General features: G+C 34.9%; 2 protein-coding genes across 18 annotated transcripts in view; one reads left to right on the top strand and one right to left on the bottom strand.

Moving 5' to 3' along the window:
- The window catches only part of LOC105433512 (uncharacterized), a 209,225-nt gene extending 193,486 nt beyond the window's left edge, over positions 1-15,739 (top strand). For 3 of the 4 annotated variants that reach the window (XM_089073144.1, XM_011648870.3, XM_089073141.1), the window contains exons 3-27: positions 675-719; positions 1,158-1,379; positions 1,908-1,970; positions 5,147-5,386; positions 5,855-6,016; positions 6,337-6,463; positions 6,698-6,847; positions 6,918-7,094; positions 7,366-7,530; positions 7,633-7,982; positions 8,149-8,401; positions 8,659-8,852; positions 9,052-9,258; positions 9,379-9,484; positions 9,706-10,250; positions 10,717-10,915; positions 11,191-11,390; positions 11,471-11,570; positions 11,954-12,139; positions 12,313-12,605; positions 12,840-12,927; positions 13,008-13,178; positions 13,288-13,473; positions 13,769-14,061; positions 14,439-15,739. In XM_089073144.1, the coding sequence (XP_088929270.1) occupies positions 675-719; positions 1,158-1,379; positions 1,908-1,970; positions 5,147-5,386; positions 5,855-6,016; positions 6,337-6,463; positions 6,698-6,847; positions 6,918-7,094; positions 7,366-7,530; positions 7,633-7,982; positions 8,149-8,401; positions 8,659-8,852; positions 9,052-9,258; positions 9,379-9,484; positions 9,706-10,250; positions 10,717-10,915; positions 11,191-11,390; positions 11,471-11,570; positions 11,954-12,139; positions 12,313-12,605; positions 12,840-12,927; positions 13,008-13,178; positions 13,288-13,473; positions 13,769-14,061; positions 14,439-14,903 (5,187 nt within the window). In that variant the 3' untranslated portion in view covers positions 14,904-15,739. Of the gene's footprint in view, positions 1-674; positions 720-1,157; positions 1,380-1,907; positions 1,971-5,146; positions 5,387-5,854; positions 6,017-6,336; positions 6,464-6,697; positions 6,848-6,917; positions 7,095-7,365; positions 7,531-7,632; positions 7,983-8,148; positions 8,402-8,658; positions 8,853-9,051; positions 9,259-9,378; positions 9,485-9,705; positions 10,255-10,716; positions 10,916-11,190; positions 11,391-11,470; positions 11,571-11,953; positions 12,140-12,312; positions 12,606-12,839; positions 12,928-13,007; positions 13,179-13,287; positions 13,474-13,768; positions 14,062-14,438 lie in introns of all 4 variants that reach the window. The other variant, XM_089073143.1, reaches the window with a different exon arrangement.
- Positions 15,740-16,258: 519 nt separating this feature from the next.
- The window catches only part of LOC105433511 (uncharacterized), a 126,615-nt gene continuing 122,703 nt past the window's right edge, over positions 16,259-20,170 (bottom strand). For all 14 annotated transcript variants that reach the window (XM_011648866.2, XM_089073153.1, XM_089073154.1 and 11 more), the window contains one exon: positions 16,259-19,404. In XM_011648866.2, coding sequence (XP_011647168.2) covers positions 19,333-19,404 — 72 coding nt within the window. In that variant the 3' untranslated portion in view covers positions 16,259-19,332. The remainder of the gene's footprint in view (positions 19,405-20,170) is intronic.

Genomic DNA, 20,170 nt, shown 5'->3' with positions numbered 1-20,170 from the left:
TATAATTGAGTACTGAAATAATAGACATTGATCGTAAAAGAAAGTTAGCGAGTGATTTGATAATTTTATGTAATATGTATAAATATTCATAGCGCGTTAAATTATATTACTATGTTATATTGTAAAATGAATTATAATCAGTGAGATTTCTTATTACTCCGAAGCTTCATTGGATTCTGTGATAAGCAGACTTATAAATTAATAAACCAAGTTTGATTAATCGAATTAATATATATAATATATAATTAATATGTATATAATATATAATTAAAAAAAACTCTAGAATTTTTAATTTTATATTTAAATATGAAAGTACATATTGTAAATTAAATTAATATTATTTAAATTATTTTAATAATTAACTTCAATAAATTTACATCAGATTGTATATAAATATGTCTTGTATATAAAAATGGTCTAAATTTTATTTAGTAAAAATTAGGTCATTCCATTTTTTTGGTTTGTGAGAAAGAAACATACTTTTATATATATGTAAACTAAAGATAATGTTAATCAACATTTTATTTAATTTTACTCATTTTCTTTTTTAAACTTAATATATATAAAATGTACTCTTAAATATCTCATATATATTAAGTATACTCAGCAATGAATATATATCTGCTTATTAAATTGTTAGAAATTAGGCATTCTTTTCTACTTCTTCTGTTTAGGGCGACGATGGTATACAAGGATTTGGGGGAGCCCCGGGACTTTCCGTACGTATAAACTGCTTCATTGTCTTCCAAAATAAAAAAATCACTAAAATTAGATTTTATTCTCTTTCTTTTTTTTTTTAATGAATCACACAATCTTAAATTTTACTGCATTATATATGTAATATTATAAAATTAATTAGATAATGTAAAATATATAAATTCCAAACATTTTTTGCAAAGCATAATACATAAAGAGAAGCAAATTTTTCTAATATAATCCAGTAATTAAAATACTACGTAAAATCTTCTTATAAAATTTTCTTTTTAGAATTCTCATTTATCTTTCTTATGATTTATTTGTTTAATTTTTATCTGCAACTACAAAAAGGAAAAGAATCATCAGCTCCTTTCTAAGCTTTATTCACTAAAATTGCAATGTTTTATTTATTTTTGCTCTTGCAAAAAAAATTCAGAAGCACTGTAGCAAACGTTTCTTAGGGTAATCCTGGTCTACTTGGTGTAATGGGTCCAGACGGATTGGACGGATGCAACGGAACTGACGGTCGTACCGGTGCACCGGGACTGCCCGGAACTTTCGGGCCCCGTGGGGTAATGGGACCCTCTGGCGATTATGGTTTGCCGGGAGAACCTGGTGAGGGAGGTATCAATTCGGAAGGCTCCAAAGGAATTCGCGGGAATCCCGGTATCGATGGACCGGAGGTAGTAACGCGTTCCACGTTCAATGTCCAATGCATGTTATTATTCTTTAATTTAAAATCACTTTGACAATATTACACCGTTTCAATACCTGAATTCCAGTATTATTTATCTTTACACAGATCAATTTTGCCAAAAGCAATTTCTTACGTTGTTGTTCATTAAAAATAAAAAGTAAATTAAATTAACAATTAAATTATGTTCTCATATGTCTCGTTACTCATTTACATGCGACGCATGCAATTAATCTTTTTTACTGTAATAAAATCTCGCTGAAAAATCACATTTCGTATACTTTTTATTTAAATTTATCAATTTTTATACATTTGTTTTGTTTAATCGAAATATATTTAATGAAAAATTAATATTGACCTCTTCTCCCATTATCGCGTATGATACATATATGATACTAGGAGGCGAAACGCGTAGTACAAACTGCTTTTCCTAAAATCCATCGCGAATTAATCTTATCATTCAAATCCGCTCGTAAGGATCATAGTCGTCAATCCTAAGACGTAATCGCGTTTCCAGGGTTATCCAGGACAGCCGGGTCTCACCGGCGAGATGGGCCATCCAGGAGACACGGGCGACTTTGTAAGTAATAACAGGAGAGCAGGCTTGTATATCCCACGGTTGTTTAAGGTACCGTAACACCGGTCGATCGGTGCCGACTCTCGAGGGCCGGTGAACCCTCACGCGAGCGTTTAGGTAGATCCCCGAAGAGCGGATACATTGCACAGGAAGAGGTAGAAGCCTGCAGGAGGAGGAGGAGGAGGAGGAGGAGGAAGAGGAGGAGGAGGACGAGGGAGGAGGAGGAGGAGGAGAGGAACGAGAGCTCGACTCTCGGGGACGACTCTCGTTCCTTTTTGCGAAACGCCACCTGCTCACATGAAATATCGTTCGCCGGCCAAAGTATTCCCCGACAATATTTAACGGGGTATCGGGTAAAGGGGAGAAAACGAAGCGGAAAAAATCCGAAAGAATTCCGCGCGCGATATCGCGCGATAAGCACCGCTCCGAGGAATCCTCTTACACCGCCGCCGAGTTAAAAGTCACCTTTGAATGCGAGCGCGAAATGCACATTCTGGCTTTAAGTGAAAATGTGCGAAATGAATACTCAGAGCTCTGAAAGGGGAGCAATTCACGTGTCTATCTCCCGTTTCCCGTGCAATAGAGCGCACAATAGAAAATTTTCTCTAGGAACAGTCGGAGAAGATGAGAATTGAGTAAAAAATTGTGGATTTTAATTACCAGTCGCGCCTGTCGCTAATGAACATTTTCACATTATTTCCCTCTGTTTTAGAACTCTAAAAAAAATAATCACTGAGATACCGGGATAGATTAAAAGTTTTTGAAATTAAATATGCGCTCTGTTGAAAGAGCTGCAAATATCCATTGAAGATGCGCAATGCGCAAAAAATTAATTTAAATTTTAATTTAAGAAAGCTAATTAATTTAAACTTAATTTAAGAAAGAAGATTACCTTAAATTAAAAATATAATATTCATTCGGAAGGAGAAGGAGTGGTGGTTTTGCGGCGTAGAAAGAATAAGTTGTCGCGTATCTTAAATTACAATAGTGCGACGCAGGCAGGCGCAATATGGTAATGTAACGTATGTCGCACCATCCAGTATTTCGGTTCGTATAAACCAGATGACGAAACTTTATGAGATTCTTAAAGCGCACAGAGTAGACACGATGGCCACTCGAAAGTTATCTGCGCCACTTGTATCCGCGGTATTCCAGGTTACGCCCGTAAGGTTGAATTACGTTTGCGATGTTACACGTATTCCCCAGAGCAGGAAGAACCCTTTGCAAGAAGGGAAGGTTTAGCATTCCCAGCGTGTGTACTTACTGGCGATATACCCCGTTACTTATCAGCTACTTTCGCTACTAGGAAGTGAAGCTTTCTTCTCGCTTGCAATTTACTTGACGCAGCTAATTAGCGAACGGGGCAATAAATTCTCCGGGGCGGGAAATTCACAGCACCGCTGACGAAGGATCGCGAAGGAAAAAGATCACTCGATATGTAATAATAAATCGCTCAAATTCAGGAAGAGCGAGCATCAGTTAATACACATTTTCTTTTTTATTTAGAGAAAACTATTTTACACGCATCGCCGTAACGATTTCATATACACGAATCATTTTCCATCGGACGTTTCTTCTTTTTCTACCGAGGAAAGGTGGGGCTCTCCGTGCAGTTAGTCCTCTCGCGAATTTGCAGAATTTAACTTTAGTTTATAGCAAGCTAGTACCAACGCGGATGCGCGAGGAATAAGAGAAAGAAAGTATTAAAATGTGCGGAAACTTCGTATTTAATCGCTAAATACGAAACGCTGAAATCCGAAGCGTCGCGTCCGCCGTCAGCTGCTATCTGCTGACGCGACTGTCGCTGATAGCCCGAGAGCTGTCTCTTCACGAGATGACGAAGGGAAGAGGTTTTAACCAGCGACCAACGGCTTCCGAGAAAGCCGATGAGCACCGGGTTCTCCTTCTTGTTGATCCTCGGCAAAAGTCGGTTACGCCGTTCGCGCCATTAAAGAAGACACAATCGGCTACCGAAAACCGGTTTCCTCATTGACAATGGCGTTAATCGCACGTCCGTGCACAATTGCATGGGTAATTTTTTAATGGTGTGTTGCCACGAATTTCGGTACCTCTCTTCCATATAAAGGGCGGATCGACAGTTAATTCGGCAAATTGCACTAACGTATTTCGAGTCTTTTCTCGAAGACAAATGTCAAAAGTTCATTGTCATGTAATTTTGTTATAATTCTCTGTCTTTTATTTAGATAGAATTGGTCTCTCGTAATAAATTTTCTAGAATTCTGTTGCTGCTAATTGTATCAGTAAAGTTTATTATGTAATTACGTTCGCTAGTTAAAATACTTAGAATATAACAAGATCAATAATTTTAATACTGCAGACGTATTAATTATATAAGTATGATACAATTTGTAAGAATACAAATTGTTTCATTTAAAATTTTTATTAAAAAAAAAATAAATAAGCTAGTTATAATGAGTATGAATGATGTTTTTTTATGTTTTTTTTTATGTTTTTTATCATGATGTGGTATAAAGTATTTCTTTCTCTCTTTATCTCGTCGTGCAATGGTATTAACGTGGAATATGAAATATTCCCACAGATTTAATCAACTGTTGCATACGTTAATCAAAGTAAAATGTCATGCTTTGATCGAAATAGTCTCGCAAAGTCTAGCTTCATTTCGCTCGGAGTAAAAATAAACAGGGATGGACCAGGACGTGCACTTAAATTAGCATTATAATGGACTCATAATACATGCACTTACGCTCTGCCACGCTAGATGTAACTTCGGCGTAATGCGTACGCATATAGGTAGAACTACATCAAGATATACCTGGTGTCTCGAGAGTATCGTGTATTACAAGTCCCTTGACAAGTTTAGATTTGATTAGCTAAACGGGAAACTGGTAGTTTCAAACATTTCGATATATGAAAATAACGCTAACTCAGGAGAAAGGAAAAATCGGGATAGTATATAGACACTTAAAATATTCTTTAAGATATTAAGATATATTTCACTATATTTTTTTTATCTTTCTTTCTATCCTTTTCTTGAAAAATAGAAATATTAAAATGTAAGCCTTTCGAAAAATAAAATAAATAATATTTATTAAAGAGAAATTTATAAGACATATGCAAATTATATATTAATAAAACGATTTGATAAATTATAACAATTAAATGATAAAGCGTGAAAAAGATATTTGTTTTTCTATTAGGGTCTACCAGGTGCTCCAGGCTTGCCAGGCATGCAAGGTGAACGCGGTGACACTGTCTATGGTGTAAAAGGTCCACGTGGCGAACAGGGAGACAGAGGAGAGCCTGGACCACCGGCTACGGACGAACACAGGAAGAATGAAAATTCGACGCCCGTAAAGGGTTTTCCGGGACCAAAAGGCATGAGAGGCTTCCGAGGCGACCGAGGTCGCAAAGGAGAGATGGGCGCCAAAGGACCACAGGTGATTATGTTATACTAAATGTGATCATAAAATTATTAATATATTTAGAATAATACACGGAAAAAACAATTTTGAATTTGAGAATAATTTTATTAAAATGTCTAAAATGTTAATGTCTGAAAATAATTGAACTGTAAATAATTAAGACTATTTTAAACTAGTAATTAAAATGTAAAAAATGTTGCTATTATTATCATTAAGCATCCTACATAATTTGGATAGCGTAAAATTATTTTCAAATCTGTCTTTCTATGTGAACTGCAATTTATAAAAAGTCATATTACAAAAAATATATTATTATTGATAAGAAATAAAGATTACATTTTTAATATAAATTAAATACAATTGTTTCGCATATTATTTTAATTGCTTAGTATTTAATATTTGATTTAATTATATATTCATGCATTATTTAACATTTTAATTAGATATTGCGACATTTAAATATAATGCAATTCTTATTCTTAGGGTCGACCAGGTTATGTAGGTATCAAAGGTATGAAAGGAGAACAAGGTGAAGATGGACCAAGAGGTAAGCAGGGAGCCGAGGGCCCACCAGGTCCAGCTGGTGAAAAGGGAGAAAAGGGAGCTCCAGGATTCGCTGGAATGCCTGGTCCGGACGGACAAGATGTAAGTAAAATTATATATATTTGATTGCTTTGAAACTAATTTTTGTTAAATAAAATCTTCTTTTTCATTTCTGTATGTCCCAGCAATCCAGTTTTAACAAAAATCAACTTTTACAACAAATGTAAAATTTATTTAAAACATATTTTCTAAATACCGGCTTAAATGCACCATGATATTTTATTCTTTATTGTTTGTTACTTAAAACTATCAATGTACATTATGTACATTTAATAAATAAAATTAAAATTAATAAAAAGTTGGCAGTATTAGATATATCACATATGCATATATGATATATGATATATGATATTGTTATCAAGGGAGAACTTGGAGAGGAAGGAAATCGTGGCCCACCCGGCAGACAAGGGGCTGAGGGAGAACCTGGACTGTATATCCCAGAACTTGATGAAATAATCGCCGGAAATATTGGAATTCAAGGAGATCTTGGTTGGTGTAACAAATGTTATCTTTTTTGCGAAAATATTTGAATAGTTATCAATCTAAATGTCAAATATATTAGATATATATTAGAAATATATTAAATATATTAAATAGATATTACTATTATGTCTTTAAAAAAATTAAAAATTACTAATTATTTATAATATTAAAAAAAAATCACTACAATAAATATTTATTCTTAGCTAGAAAGGATCTTTAAAATCTTCGTTTCTTTCACAGGACCTCCTGGTGAACCTGGTCAAACAGGAACACCGGGTCTGCCAGGAAAGGTCGGCTTTATAGGACCGCCAGGACCACCAGGACCTCCAGGTATCCCTGGTTTAGCGGGAGCAAAAGGTTCATCCATAAAAGGAGAGCAAGGAGACGATGGTATTTATCGTTTTCTATATCGATTATCTTATAAAGAACATTATAATTATTGATTTATGAATTATTCTAGGCTTATCAGGCACTATGGGACCTCAAGGACCTCCCGGATTGCCTGGCTTACCCGGAATTATGGGAGCCAAAGGATTTCCGGGAGTAACGATAATTGGACCACCGGGACTGGATGGCAATCCAGGCCTTCCAGGATTGTCAGGTCCACCCGGTGATCGTGGTGACCCTGGTCCTCCAGGTAAATAAAACTTTTTGTTAATGAGGGTAAATAAAATTTTGTTAATGAGAAATTAATGAATTATAAATTATTTACTAAAAAGCTAATTTATCTAATTACTAATTAAAAAATAGTTAAATTATATATTAATTTTATATTAAATTTAAAAAATAAATATGCAAAATTTACTTTAGTTTTCATTATTATCTCAAGTCTATTATTATTACTGTAATAATTCTATTCGTAAATAATATTCTTTTATTAATCATGGTTAACTATAATTGCTGCGCAGGAGAGAAAGGTTTTCCTGGGAAAGGTATAAGAATTCGTGGACCAACTGGAGAACGCGGTCTACCGGGAACACCAGGTATTCCTGGTCCCGATGGTTGGCCTGGTTCTCCTGGCTTTAAAGGTATCAAAGGTTTTCGAGGAGACGATTGCGGCATATGTGCTCCAGGTAAGAATAAATTACGATATCATATTAACAATAAATAACAATAAAAGACACGTTTATAATGAAAGAAATTAAAATATTTGTTTTGCTTTTATTATCACATAGGTCTACCCGGTGAGAAAGGAGAACGTGGTGAACCTGGCTTGGATGGATATCCCGGAGCTTCCGGTTTCCCTGGACTACCTGGTCCACGAGGATACAAAGGAATACAAGGGAAACGAGGCCCACAAGGACCGGCGGGACTTGAAGGTGACAGTGGAAGACCCGGTATTGCGGGAGTTCAGGGACCTAAAGGACAACCGGGAAGGATATTCTTCCCTCAAAATAAAACGAAGGGGAGTCCGCCAGGCGACTTCGGCGAGAAGGGCTTACCTGGTCCCGAAGGTCTTAGAGGTCCACGGGGACGTCCGGGGCCTATTGGAAGCCCGGGTATACCAGGACCGAAAGGAGACAAAGTATTTTTTTATTTATTTTTATGTACATAATTATTTTTTTATATGATAGATTTGATTTATTTCATAGAATAATCTAGTTAGTTGTAGGAATTTCAATCATAAGCTGATTGATTATTATTAACTTCTTATTTTTTTTCCAATTTAATAATAATTTTTCAATCTTTAGGGTGATCATGGTCTTCCTGGGTTATCGGGAAGAGATGGTTTGCCAGGATGGGACGGCATTCCTGGTGAAAAAGGTGAAAATGCATCGATATCAAGACTTGAATTTTTGCGTGGAGATTCAGGATATCCGGGAGTGAAGGGAATCAAAGGAATACAAGGAGAGAGCGGTAAAAAGGGAGAACCTGGTAATACCGCGGAGTATTATGTAAAAGCTACGGGTGATAAAGGCTACAAAGGAATCAGAGGAGCTCCTGGTATGAAATTAAAGATTTCCCAAATACATGAATTAAACAAGAATGTTAAATTATAGAATGTAATAATATTAGGATGTAATAAAAAAAATCTTTTAACAAAAAATAAAATAGATGTAAGATAATATTTAAATTATTTACAATACTAATTACTAAATTAGATATAATTTATATTACTTTTTATATATTTGTTTCATAAAATATAACGTTTTAACGAAGAAATTAAAAATAAAATTAATTACTTTCATTGTTTTTCGTAGGCGAACCTGGCTTTAAAGGTTTCCAAGGACATCCTGGCGACGAAGGTCTACCAGGATTGCCTGGTGAACGAGGTTCTCCAGGAATTTCACTTCAAGGTCCTATTGGCTTAAAAGGATACCCTGGAATGCCGGGAGATCAAGGTTTTCGGGGTACACCAGGTTCACCTGGACCACAGGGACCAGTGGGTTTCTCGGTAGGTAAATTGTATATTTGTATACTTATTATAATTATAATTGTATACTTATAATAATTTTAATAATTTTTCTCTCGATAATTTTATAAAATATATTTAAAGTAAAATAATGTTAATGTAAAATGTCTTATTTCAGTAGCGTTAAGTTTTTGAATAAGTTTACATAAAAATAATCACGTAATTATGTATGCGATTACAGGGTCGCATTGGTAACAAAGGTGAACGAGGAGATTCGGGTACAAATTTAACATACGGTGAAATTGGAGAACGCGGATGGTATGGTCCAAAAGGTGACACCGGCGATTTTGGTCCACAAGGATTGCCTGGTCGACCAGGACAGGATGGTCCAAAGGGTATCAAAGGCGCTAAGGGAGCGCCTGGTTTCGAAGGATTACCTGGACTTCAAGTGAGTTCTCATTCGTGATTTTCTATGAAGACTTACTCCGAATTAATTAATATTTATAAAGATTTCTTATAAAATATGTGTAAATGATTTATATTAAAGCAATTAATTTGATGAATTTAGGGAGCCAAAGGTCAACGTGGAGATAGTATTCAAGGTGATCGTGGATTTCCAGGAATATCTGGCCAGCCTGGAATGCCCGGAAGAATCGGAGATGTCGGTCTCCGTGGTAAATATCGAAAACTAATATTATCTAAAACAATTAAGTTTTTTATCTTATAACCACGAATAAAATTAACTGAGAAATTAGATCAAATTTCATCATTTTATTCGATTTGCTATTGCATTAGACTATCTCATTGTATGTCGAACATAACTCGGTTATTCTTGGCACTAAACTTCAATCTTGTCTTGAAAATAAGAAAAAAATAAATGCACATTTATTTTTAGGTCCTGATGGTCCTTCTGGTTTCGATGGGATGAAAGGCTTGAAAGGGGAAATTGGCTTTATTGGACGACGTGGTGACGATGGTGATGTGGGCCCTCAAGGGTACGAAGGGTTGCACGGAATGCAAGGTCAACCAGGTGCTCCAGGAGAGAAGGGAGATGTTGGCGATGTCGGCGAGCCAGGACCACTTGGTTGGTCCGGTTTCGATGGTATAGACGGAGCACCTGGTGTTAAAGGAGAAAGAGGAGACATTGGAGTTCCTGGTTTACCAGGAGTGAGGGGACCACCTGGACTCAAGGGTATCATCGGTGATATTGGTCTCGAAGGATTATCAGGAATCCGTGGTGAAAATTCCTTCAGTGGTCCTCAAGGTGATCAAGGTGAACCTGGTTTTATGGGGGAACCTGGACCGCCCGGTCTAGCTGGATTCGATGGACGACCAGGATTACCGGGAGAACCAGGATTCGGCCCTGATGGTTTCAATGGTTTACCAGGAGAAAAAGGCGAACCTGGATTTGATGGCTATGATGGTATCATAGGACCAAAGGCAAGTGAACTTTTTTTTTTTTTTACTAAAGTTGCTTTTACAAAAGGTGCATTTTTAAAATATGTAAAAATATAATGACATTATATAATGACATCTTAATTCTTGTTTATTCTAATTACAATATAATATCTCTTTTTTAAATTATATTAATTAAAAGTTTAAAAGATTCCATTTTTATATGAAATTATATATAATTATGTATTTAAATAACTTATACGAATAATCTTCTTTATATAAAAGATTAAGTAATTCATTGATTATTATTTTTTACACTTATTATTTACATGTTGTATTTATGAAAATTTTTCATGAATTATCACTAATTATTTAAATTAAGAAAATAATTTTTTACTGTTTAGAATTTGTAGTTAGAAGCTTGAAATTAATTTTTTACCTCGTCATAAGTAGCGAAAAAATTTTTAAGAAGTTATATTGAAATTAAGAGTATATATTTATGAATTTATAGGGAGAAATTGGTGATATGGGTCCTGATGGAGTAAAAGGTGAACGAGGCGAGCCAGGTTTCCCAGGAAGACCAGGTGGACCTGGAATACCTGGTAGACATGGTATAAAAGGTGAAAGAGGCCCAATTGGGCCACCTGGGTTTGATGGTTTGAAAGGAAAACCAGGTGTCGATGGTGATCCAGGTATAATGGGCAGACCAGGTAAATAAATAGCATTTATTCATTTTTATTACTTTAATTACACACTTTGACATCTTTGTATTACATTTATAATTCACATTAATTCACAATTATAAACATTCACAGATTTAATTCTCATTTAACTTTTCTTTATTTTTTTCTGTTTTTTTTTTTTTAATATTTACTAAAATTATAACAAAATTATAATTAAATTATATATTCCAATATAATTTAGAAACAAGATGAGATGTATCAATATTTCGATCGACAAATTACAAATAAATATTGTATATTAGGAATGCCGGGTGAACCGGGTGTAAGGGGAATCCCAGGTATTATGGGTGCCCCTGGATCAAAGGGTTACGTAGGTGAACCTGGTTTACCATCTTACGCATTTGCGAGTAAAGGTGATTACGGTAATCGTGGCCATGATGGTTTCGTTGGTGCGAAAGGGCAGATAGGTGAACCAGGATATCATGGCATACCCGGCCGTAAGGTAAAATCACTTATTTATCTGAAGATATCAATTGAATTCAACTTGGAACCATACATAAAGAATTTATTTATTCATTATAGGGTCAAATTGGAGATAGAGGTTATCCAGGTCCTACCGGTTTCCCAGGGTTACCCGGTTTCCCTGGTTTACCGGGTGATGAAGGACCTCGTGGAGCTCCAGGTATATATTGATATAATTAATGTGTGACTTATTAATTTGTAAAATAATTATAATTTGAACTTATCAAAATTCTTCGTATTATAAATGATATGACTTTTTATTTTTTTTTAATATTTAGAATTTTTAATCTCTCATTATATTTGATTAAACATTATTATATCATTTTTTAATAAAGTTTTATTAGAATTAATATATATTATGGTATATATTACGAATTCTGTTTTCATATTTTAAAAAAGTTAATGCCATGCTTTATTAATGCTTATTAATTTCTTTGTCTATATATTTTTAATATAATTTTGTCAATAAAAATCTGTCTTTTTTTTTATTTTGATATCAAACTATATCTTAGTTAATATTATTTTCCTATTTATTTGCAACAGGATTACCTGGTGAATTCGCTGAACCCGGTGAACCGGGTCGCGCTGGTCTCGATGGTATGCCTGGTATTCCAGGACGTGCAGGACAAAAAGGAGCTCCTGGTGAATATGGCCCAGATGGACCTAAAGGAATTTCTGGTGATATAGGTCATAGTCTTCGCGGTCCTAAAGGAATGATCGGAGAACCAGGTAACGATCATTTAATTAACTTTTCTTTAAATTAATTATATAATAAGACAAGGTAAAAAATGTGCACTCTTATGATAAATTTATGATTTTCAACATTCTTCTATCTCTTAATCTCTCCTTGTAAATTATTTAAATCTTTTGAAAATTTATTATTCTACGCGTGTTTTAATCAGGTCCCCGAGGATTTGTCGGTATACCGGGTATGCCAGGATTAGAAGGATTGCAAGGTTTTCCTGGGGCACCAGGACTGAAAGGTTTCCGTGGAGATCAGGGATTACCTGCTGAAAGCACTAGAGGACAACCTGGCGATTCTGGGTGGCCTGGATTGGATGGTCTAGTCGGACCGAAGGGAATGAAAGGTGATTCTGGTTTACCTGGTTTTGATGGATTACCAGGTCCGAAAGGAGAACCGGGAGAAACTGGTGAACCTGGTCTACGTGGATTGCCTGGTCCTGAAGGACCACAGGTGAGAATCTGAAATTGAAGATAATCTTGCAGTTTGACTATCAATCCGTTAATTTGACTCCGTCGACTGGATAGTTTCTATCTTTTTACTTTTAACAAAAATTCCTTTAATCATTTCCTTTAAATTTCATTATTTACGATTAGATAATGCAAAAATATTTTAAATAAATATAAAATTAAAAAATAAAAATAAAATGAATCAAAATTATTTCAAATAATGCTATGTTCTTGATAGGGACCAAAAGGAGAACCCGGCATAAATCCTTTCCCACCGTTCCCAAGACGAGGTCTTCCTGGTGATGTAGGAATGGTCGGATTACCAGGTGTTGTATACATTACATTTTATAAAAATAAAATAATTAGATTTTGATGAACAGAAATGTAATACTGCATGAATACGCAGGTTTTGCTGGACCACAGGGAATAATGGGTGAGCCTGGTAAGGATGGCCTACCGGGACGACAGGGTGAAAGAGGAATGATTGGATTTACTGGACCACAAGGATCAGATGGTAAAGATGGGCCTCCCGGATATCAAGGACCTCCCGGAGCAACCGGACGACAAGGACAACCAGGTATATTTTATATTAACAATATTTTTGTTCTTATATTGAAATAATGTGTTAGAACAAATCTATATAAATTCTATCCATGTATTACATTAAAAAATAATTTTTCGCTAAGGTTTCCCCGGCCCACCTGGATTACCTGCGCCAAATGGAATTGGTCCAAGAGACCGAGGATTCTACTTTGCTCGTCATTCACAGTCCGAGATGATACCAATTTGTCCAAGGAATACTGTAAAGATCTGGGAAGGATTTTCTCTATTGCATACGATGGGTAATGGACGAGCTTATGCGCAGGATCTTGGTAAGCAATATTTTTTTTGTGTAAATACAGTTTGTGTTTATACAGTATATAACGTACAAAAAATTCAATAAATTAAAATCACTAATGCAAATCTACTGTTTTCTAAAATTAAAATGACATGCATTTCAATTTATAAATATTGTCCTTATAAAATACAATAAAATTTTGTAATTATCAATGTATTTATAAATATATTTACTAACGCAAAGTCTCTTTATATGTAAGAAAGAAAAGTGATTGTTATAACTTGACATTACGAAGCTATGATTTAATTGTAATCTCTTGTTATTAACAGGCGCTGCTGGCAGTTGCGTCAAGAAGTTCTCCACTATGCCCTTCCTATTCTGTAACCTGAACAATGTGTGCGATTACGCCAATCGTAACGATTACAGTTATTGGCTTAGTACAACCGAACCTATGCCGATGATGATGACACCAATACCAGCTCCGGAAGTTGGTAGATACATATCGAGATGCTCTGTATGCGAGACGCCGACCAGGGTTATAGCTATTCACAGTCAATCTATGACGATACCTGAATGTCCGGGTGGTTGGGAGGAAATTTGGGTTGGCTACAGTTTCCTCATGGTAAGCTCAATATTATATCGATATTTGTACAAATGCAGTTGAGACAATATGTGTAAACATTGAAATAATTTAATTTAAAAAAATTATTTTTCAATATATATTCACATTTTTTTCTTTTTAAAAATTTTTTAATCTTTTTAAAATCTCATTTCAATATATTTTTCTATAAAAGTAAATTTCTTAAAATCTTAAATTCTTGAAATTAAAACTCTTTACAAAATTTTTGAAAGATTAAATAATACACTCTTTTTGCTATCTTTTGCTTATTAAGAATATTTATTTCAAATTTGCGAAAAGTATTAAGTATCTTTATGTATATATTAAATTATTGGCAAATATAAATGCATTATGTTTAATTTCATTATGCATAATTACAGCACAGAGATGCAGGTGCAGACGGCGGCGGCCAGTCCTTAGTTTCACCTGGATCCTGCTTGGAGGAATTCCGCGTCAGGCCATTTATCGAATGTCGCGGTCTTGGCACGTGCAATTACTTTGCCACAGCCACGTCGTATTGGCTGGCAACTATTCGCGACGACGAGATGTTCCGCAGACCGCTGCAGCAGACTCTTAAAGCTGATCACACGTCCCGTGTGAGCCGTTGTGCCGTATGTCTTCGCCGAAGGACCACTGAAATTCTGAAACCCTTCACATCGAACAATGAGCGAACTCCTAATAATTGGGGTATTGCTCCACCGGCATCACCACCTCGCTATGATCCTTCTAGGACACAAGCTAGCCGAGGAAGATATTCCAGCCAGAGACGTATACCCTATCATTATCGCAGGAGAGGTCATATTCGTGGAAAGCAGCGATCGACAGAGTCTCCCAACAACCTGTAGGGGCAACGCACATTGCGCGTATATCCAGAATAAGCGGCATCAGTGACGTGTTAGGGTGTAGCAAGTCTATGTATATAAAAAAGCAACAAAAACTATGTTTTTTCTATTAGTTAAGTTATATCGGTCGGGTGCTTTAGTCTATAGATCTTACACTGGATAGAAATGGATAACGCAGATAATTCAGAAATAGCATGGTAAAAGGAGCTTTGGGATAGCGTGGATAATACACAGGTCTGGAAAGTGTTATAAAAAGAGACGTTCTTTAAATATCTTCCGTCCTCTATCGTATGCTTTGAGGAAAAGAAATCATGTGAATAAAAGTCTTCTTTTTAAGTCGCGGACTATTGAAGTATTAGATATGAAATGCAATTGAGTATAGTACTTTGATAAATCTCTTTATCGGTATATTTTTCCCGGAAATAATAACAAAATCAGAGCTTGTCAAAGTGACTGCTATTGAATCAAGACCTGGGTTGCTGCTTATCTAAAAGTCCTTAGCTCGAACCCTTCTATCGCTCTTGGAAATCTATTATTCGTTGTTATTCGTTCCCACCCTGTGAAAAGAGGTCTGTGCCCTGTTCCGGCCATCTCGTCTCTTCCTGCGTGCCCGATAAAAAGCGCCGCCGGCTGCGATAAAGCCATATAACTGCCTTATGCCAAATAGAAAAAGAACCTGTCGCATCCGGCCATCGCAAACTGCCAATAACATCGCGCTCGCCGATGCGATTTACGAGATCACACTATGATAATTAAATTAACGTTATGTATATTATATTGCTGTCGTAACTATTATCTATGTATCTCGCATTGAATAAAGTACCTTTTGTATAAGCTAATCGATGTCTTTTCAAAATGTTTATCTTCTTTTTATAAAGATTTCAACAAATTATAAATTTTACAACTTAAAAATGTGTGAATAATCATAGATTATTGAAACCTTATATTTTAATTGATTGACTTATAATTTCATCTGCTTGATAAAAAGAGCAAAAGAGATTAAGCTTTATAATTTTATTTGTAATATTTTCTATTTTACAATTTATTCTTCGATGTTTAAAAAATAAAACGCAAAGGGAATTATTCAAAAGATATAAAACAATATATATTATTTCCTTAAATAAATTTCAGTTGTTTAAAATTAATTTTTGCTTTATAAATAAAAAAATAAGAGTGTATGTTGCGTTTTGTTTTAGTCTACATAAAAGTTACATCACGCTAAGCTCTTGAGCGAAAGCAGATCTAGAAATGGTAATAAATCAGGATTAAACCGAAAAAGCAAGGAGGCTCATCAGGGATGTTTTGCGTGTTCGCGAAACGCTTAAAAGAACGAACTGAATGAAGCAAAGAACACTGAAATCATTTGACAGTTTAATGAAAGGCGAACGGGCCTTCAGGACACGCGAAGTTCACATACAAGCTCGTCGTACGAAATGAACGTACACGGTGAGAGATCGATATTATATTTATATTTATAAAATTATTCATCATTAGAAAGCACATATGATCTATATGACGTAATTTGCTACGCACACCCGCGTACAAGCGTGCCTACGAACAACGCACGCCTCCACACACGCACACACGCATACACTGCACGCCTAACATTATTTCCATCTCGCACCCTGGCATAAGCACGCACACGCGCGGACATACACAAACATGTACGTGCGTACTAATCTCGTTCTTTTCCTCGTTCTCTCTTTTTCTTTCTCTTTCCCTTTCTCACGCTCTTAGCTTTCTTTTTCTCTTTCATTCTTCTTCTAATTCTCGTACGCGTAATATACGTATTCGCGTTCACAGGCGAGTACATGCCTATGTATGTACGTGTACATATTCAGAGTACCTCACGGTTGTGTTTCTTTTTTTTTTACGGAGATTACAACTTCGTAACTGTTTTCGATTGGAAGAAAAAGCAACAAGGGACGAGCAGGCCAAATATTAATGTCATCACAGTATCATCATTATCATCATCATCATCATCATCATCATCATCATCATCATCATCATCATCATCATCATCATCATCTTCATCATCATCATCATCATCATCATAATTATCATCATTACCGCGTCGTCGTCATTTGTTTCTTCGCGCCGCGGATAAAACATATTTTATGCTGTACAAAATATTAAAAAATCAACGAAAGCAACAAGACGCATGCAAATGCCTATAAATGTCTGTTTTTTTGCTAAAAACTCACCACGAATCAGATTCCATTATTTTCCAATATGTACATCGTGACGATTCAAATATCAAGCGATATGATACAAGCTAAATAATCCGAGGGAAACTCAAAACACGAATCCCTTTTCCCTTCGCGATAAGAAACTTTCAAAATTTTAAAAAACCACTAGACGGACGCATAATCATGTAAATATAATACACGCCAAATAACACTAGAATTGCCCCGATGCGCGTCCGTCGAAATCACATTTGCAAATCACGGTCGAAACGAAACGGAAAAGAGAGACGCTTCCTCGTGTACTTCAATTTGCGCAATTAAGAGCAAAAATTCCGTCGATGCGAAAGAAAAGTCGTCGACGTCGTTCTACATTCATATATACCCGAAAGTCATTATCATTATACGCATTCAAAACCTCTAGTAGCGATTTCTTCCAACTTTTAATAAGTGGTGAACTTCCTGGAAAAATAAGACACTTGCGTGAGATTTCTTTCATATGTATGTGTACACGCGTATACACACACATACACACACGCGCGCGTAGCATCGTGTGCATATACACGTGTAGGTGTAATTAGATTTCTTTTCTTTTCTCATTTATATAACAACAGATGTCATTTAGAAGTAATTTAGTGTGCATCTAAGACCCAAAAGAGAATCATTACCGAGCTATGCAAAATAGAAGATCGATTTCCTTTTTTTCTTTCTTTCTCCACCTCACATGTATAGATATATAAATATACGTCAATTTATATATCGATTATACATAAATAATGTTCGCATCTATTATTTATATATAACGCGTACATAAACCCACTATACATATATATACATATACATTTATACAATAATATATTTATATTTATATTTATATTTATATATAAAGGTACTCTCTTACTATTGAATAGAAATATGCATATTTCAAGGGCTCAATAATATCAATATTGATATATATATATATATATATATATATATATATATATATATATATATATAATAAAATAATATAATAATTATTCTTATTACTATAATAATATAGCAATTGCAACAAGAATATTGGTAATAGTGATAATAATAATGTCGATAATAATAATAATATTAATAATAATATAATAAAATAAAATAAAATAATTAATAGTTATTACAATATAATAATAGTTATAATCATATTAACAACAACAAGTATTCTTTGTCACATTTTGGTTGCAGATTCTTACCATCACAAATATATTATCCGTAAATGTAATAGTCGAAAAAGGATGTTAAATTAAGGAGAATACGTGAATAGAGTGCTCTATTTCTTTCTTTTTTTTTTCCTCTGTGTATAGAATAATTAAATCCTATAAATAGTATCTATCTTCAACAGCCAGTGGTATAGTAAAGTATACCTTTTTTGAGGTACCTATATGTAGTTTCCTCTCCTCTTTTTTCCACCCTTGTGATATACCAAATACAATACTGACGGAGAACGCGATACACACTCACACACTCACACACTCACACACACGCACACAACGCACACGCATGCACACGCAAACATTAACACAAGTACACACGTATCGACAGGTAAAATGCGGATGTGGGTTCATCGTATGCCTGTGATCGTCACAGCGTTATCTCAATATACGATACGACATATATCTCCGGTCAACCAAAGCAGGGTCGAGAGAGCTCGATGAAAGGAAGATTTTCCTCAACAAAGCGAAAAAGGAAAAAGAAAGAAAAAAAGAAGAGCGATGGAAACGTCGCGACCTCGATATTCCCGACGAGCCGCGTGCTCGGCCAGGAAATCTTGACACAGCCAAACGGAAACGGAAACTTTTGGTCCTCCGAGTTCGAAAAGTAAGAGAAAAGAGGGAACAAGTTCTTTATTCTCCTTTTTTTTCTATCTTTCTATCTCTCACTCTCTTTCTCTCTCCCGATCTCGCTCGTCCCTTTTCTTCGGCTGACGGGCAACATTCTAGAGAGCACCGCGCGCTAGTTTTGCATTGTATTTGGTGATACGTATATGAATACTGACTCCATGTGTGACGTTACATATAATACAATAGTATCCATTACGTATAAGTTTATATGCATTTTATAACTCTCTTTTTTTTATTTTCTCGTGCATTTCTCTCTCTTTCTCTCTCGCATTTTTTACTTTCCTCCACGTTTTTACGTCCTGTATCTGCATTCCGCTTCTCACACACTCAAAAATATATTACATATAACTCTTTACTGCATGATGGGATGGTGGCCTGTAGTCACTCGGATAGTAGCTTCTGCAGCAACGACGACGACTTCGTTGGATCACCTCGGGCCTCCTCCATAGTAATCTGAAATAAAAAAACTTTGTTAGATTTGTTTTTTCATATATCTGATATTAACGAATTTTTTAAAACCGATCGCGAAGAGTACACATCTACAGAGAATAGCAGAGCATTCGTAAAAACTATAAAATATTAAAGAATCACAGTCTTTTTGGCATTAAAATTTGAATTTCTGGCAGCGACCCTTGGGATTTTGTCTTTGGTATCCCAAAATTCATAAGCTCAATTAAATGATTTGTGCAATTAGTAATGAAACCAAGCATTGCGGAACCAGAAATCATTCGATAAAAGTGAATCCAGGGAAATCGACGACATTGGACATTTGCAAAATCCAGAATTAATGAAATGGAGAATTTACAATACCAAAGACAATATATGATATAAAAATTATATATATATTCAAAGACTTTCACAAATAAGGATTCACAGCACCGAGTAGCTCGAAATCAATGTCAGAAACGTGAATTGATGTGAATTCAGAATATGTGCATACAAGAATCAATAAAATTAATAAAAAATTTTTTTTAATGAAAGACGTGTAAAATAAAAAATATAATATTAAAATTGTAAAAATTTAAAATTTCTTAAGATTAAACATTTATAGATTAAAATTTAAAAATTTGTAAAGTTCTGCAAATTTAATATTTATAAAAAAAAGAAACTATTTATTTAATAAGAAGCAAGATCTCTCTACAATGAATAATATTTTTCCGACAATCATTTAAAATCGATTTTAACAATAGATATTTACTGAATTTTTTCATTGTATAAG

This window comes from Pogonomyrmex barbatus, unplaced genomic scaffold (genome assembly GCF_055798465.1).
Source record: "Pogonomyrmex barbatus isolate J1 unplaced genomic scaffold, ASM5579846v1 scaffold14, whole genome shotgun sequence".
Classification (NCBI taxonomy): domain Eukaryota; kingdom Metazoa; phylum Arthropoda; class Insecta; order Hymenoptera; family Formicidae; genus Pogonomyrmex; species Pogonomyrmex barbatus.
The sequence above is the reverse complement of the archived record's forward strand: the minus strand, read 5'-3'. Positions and strand labels throughout refer to the sequence as shown.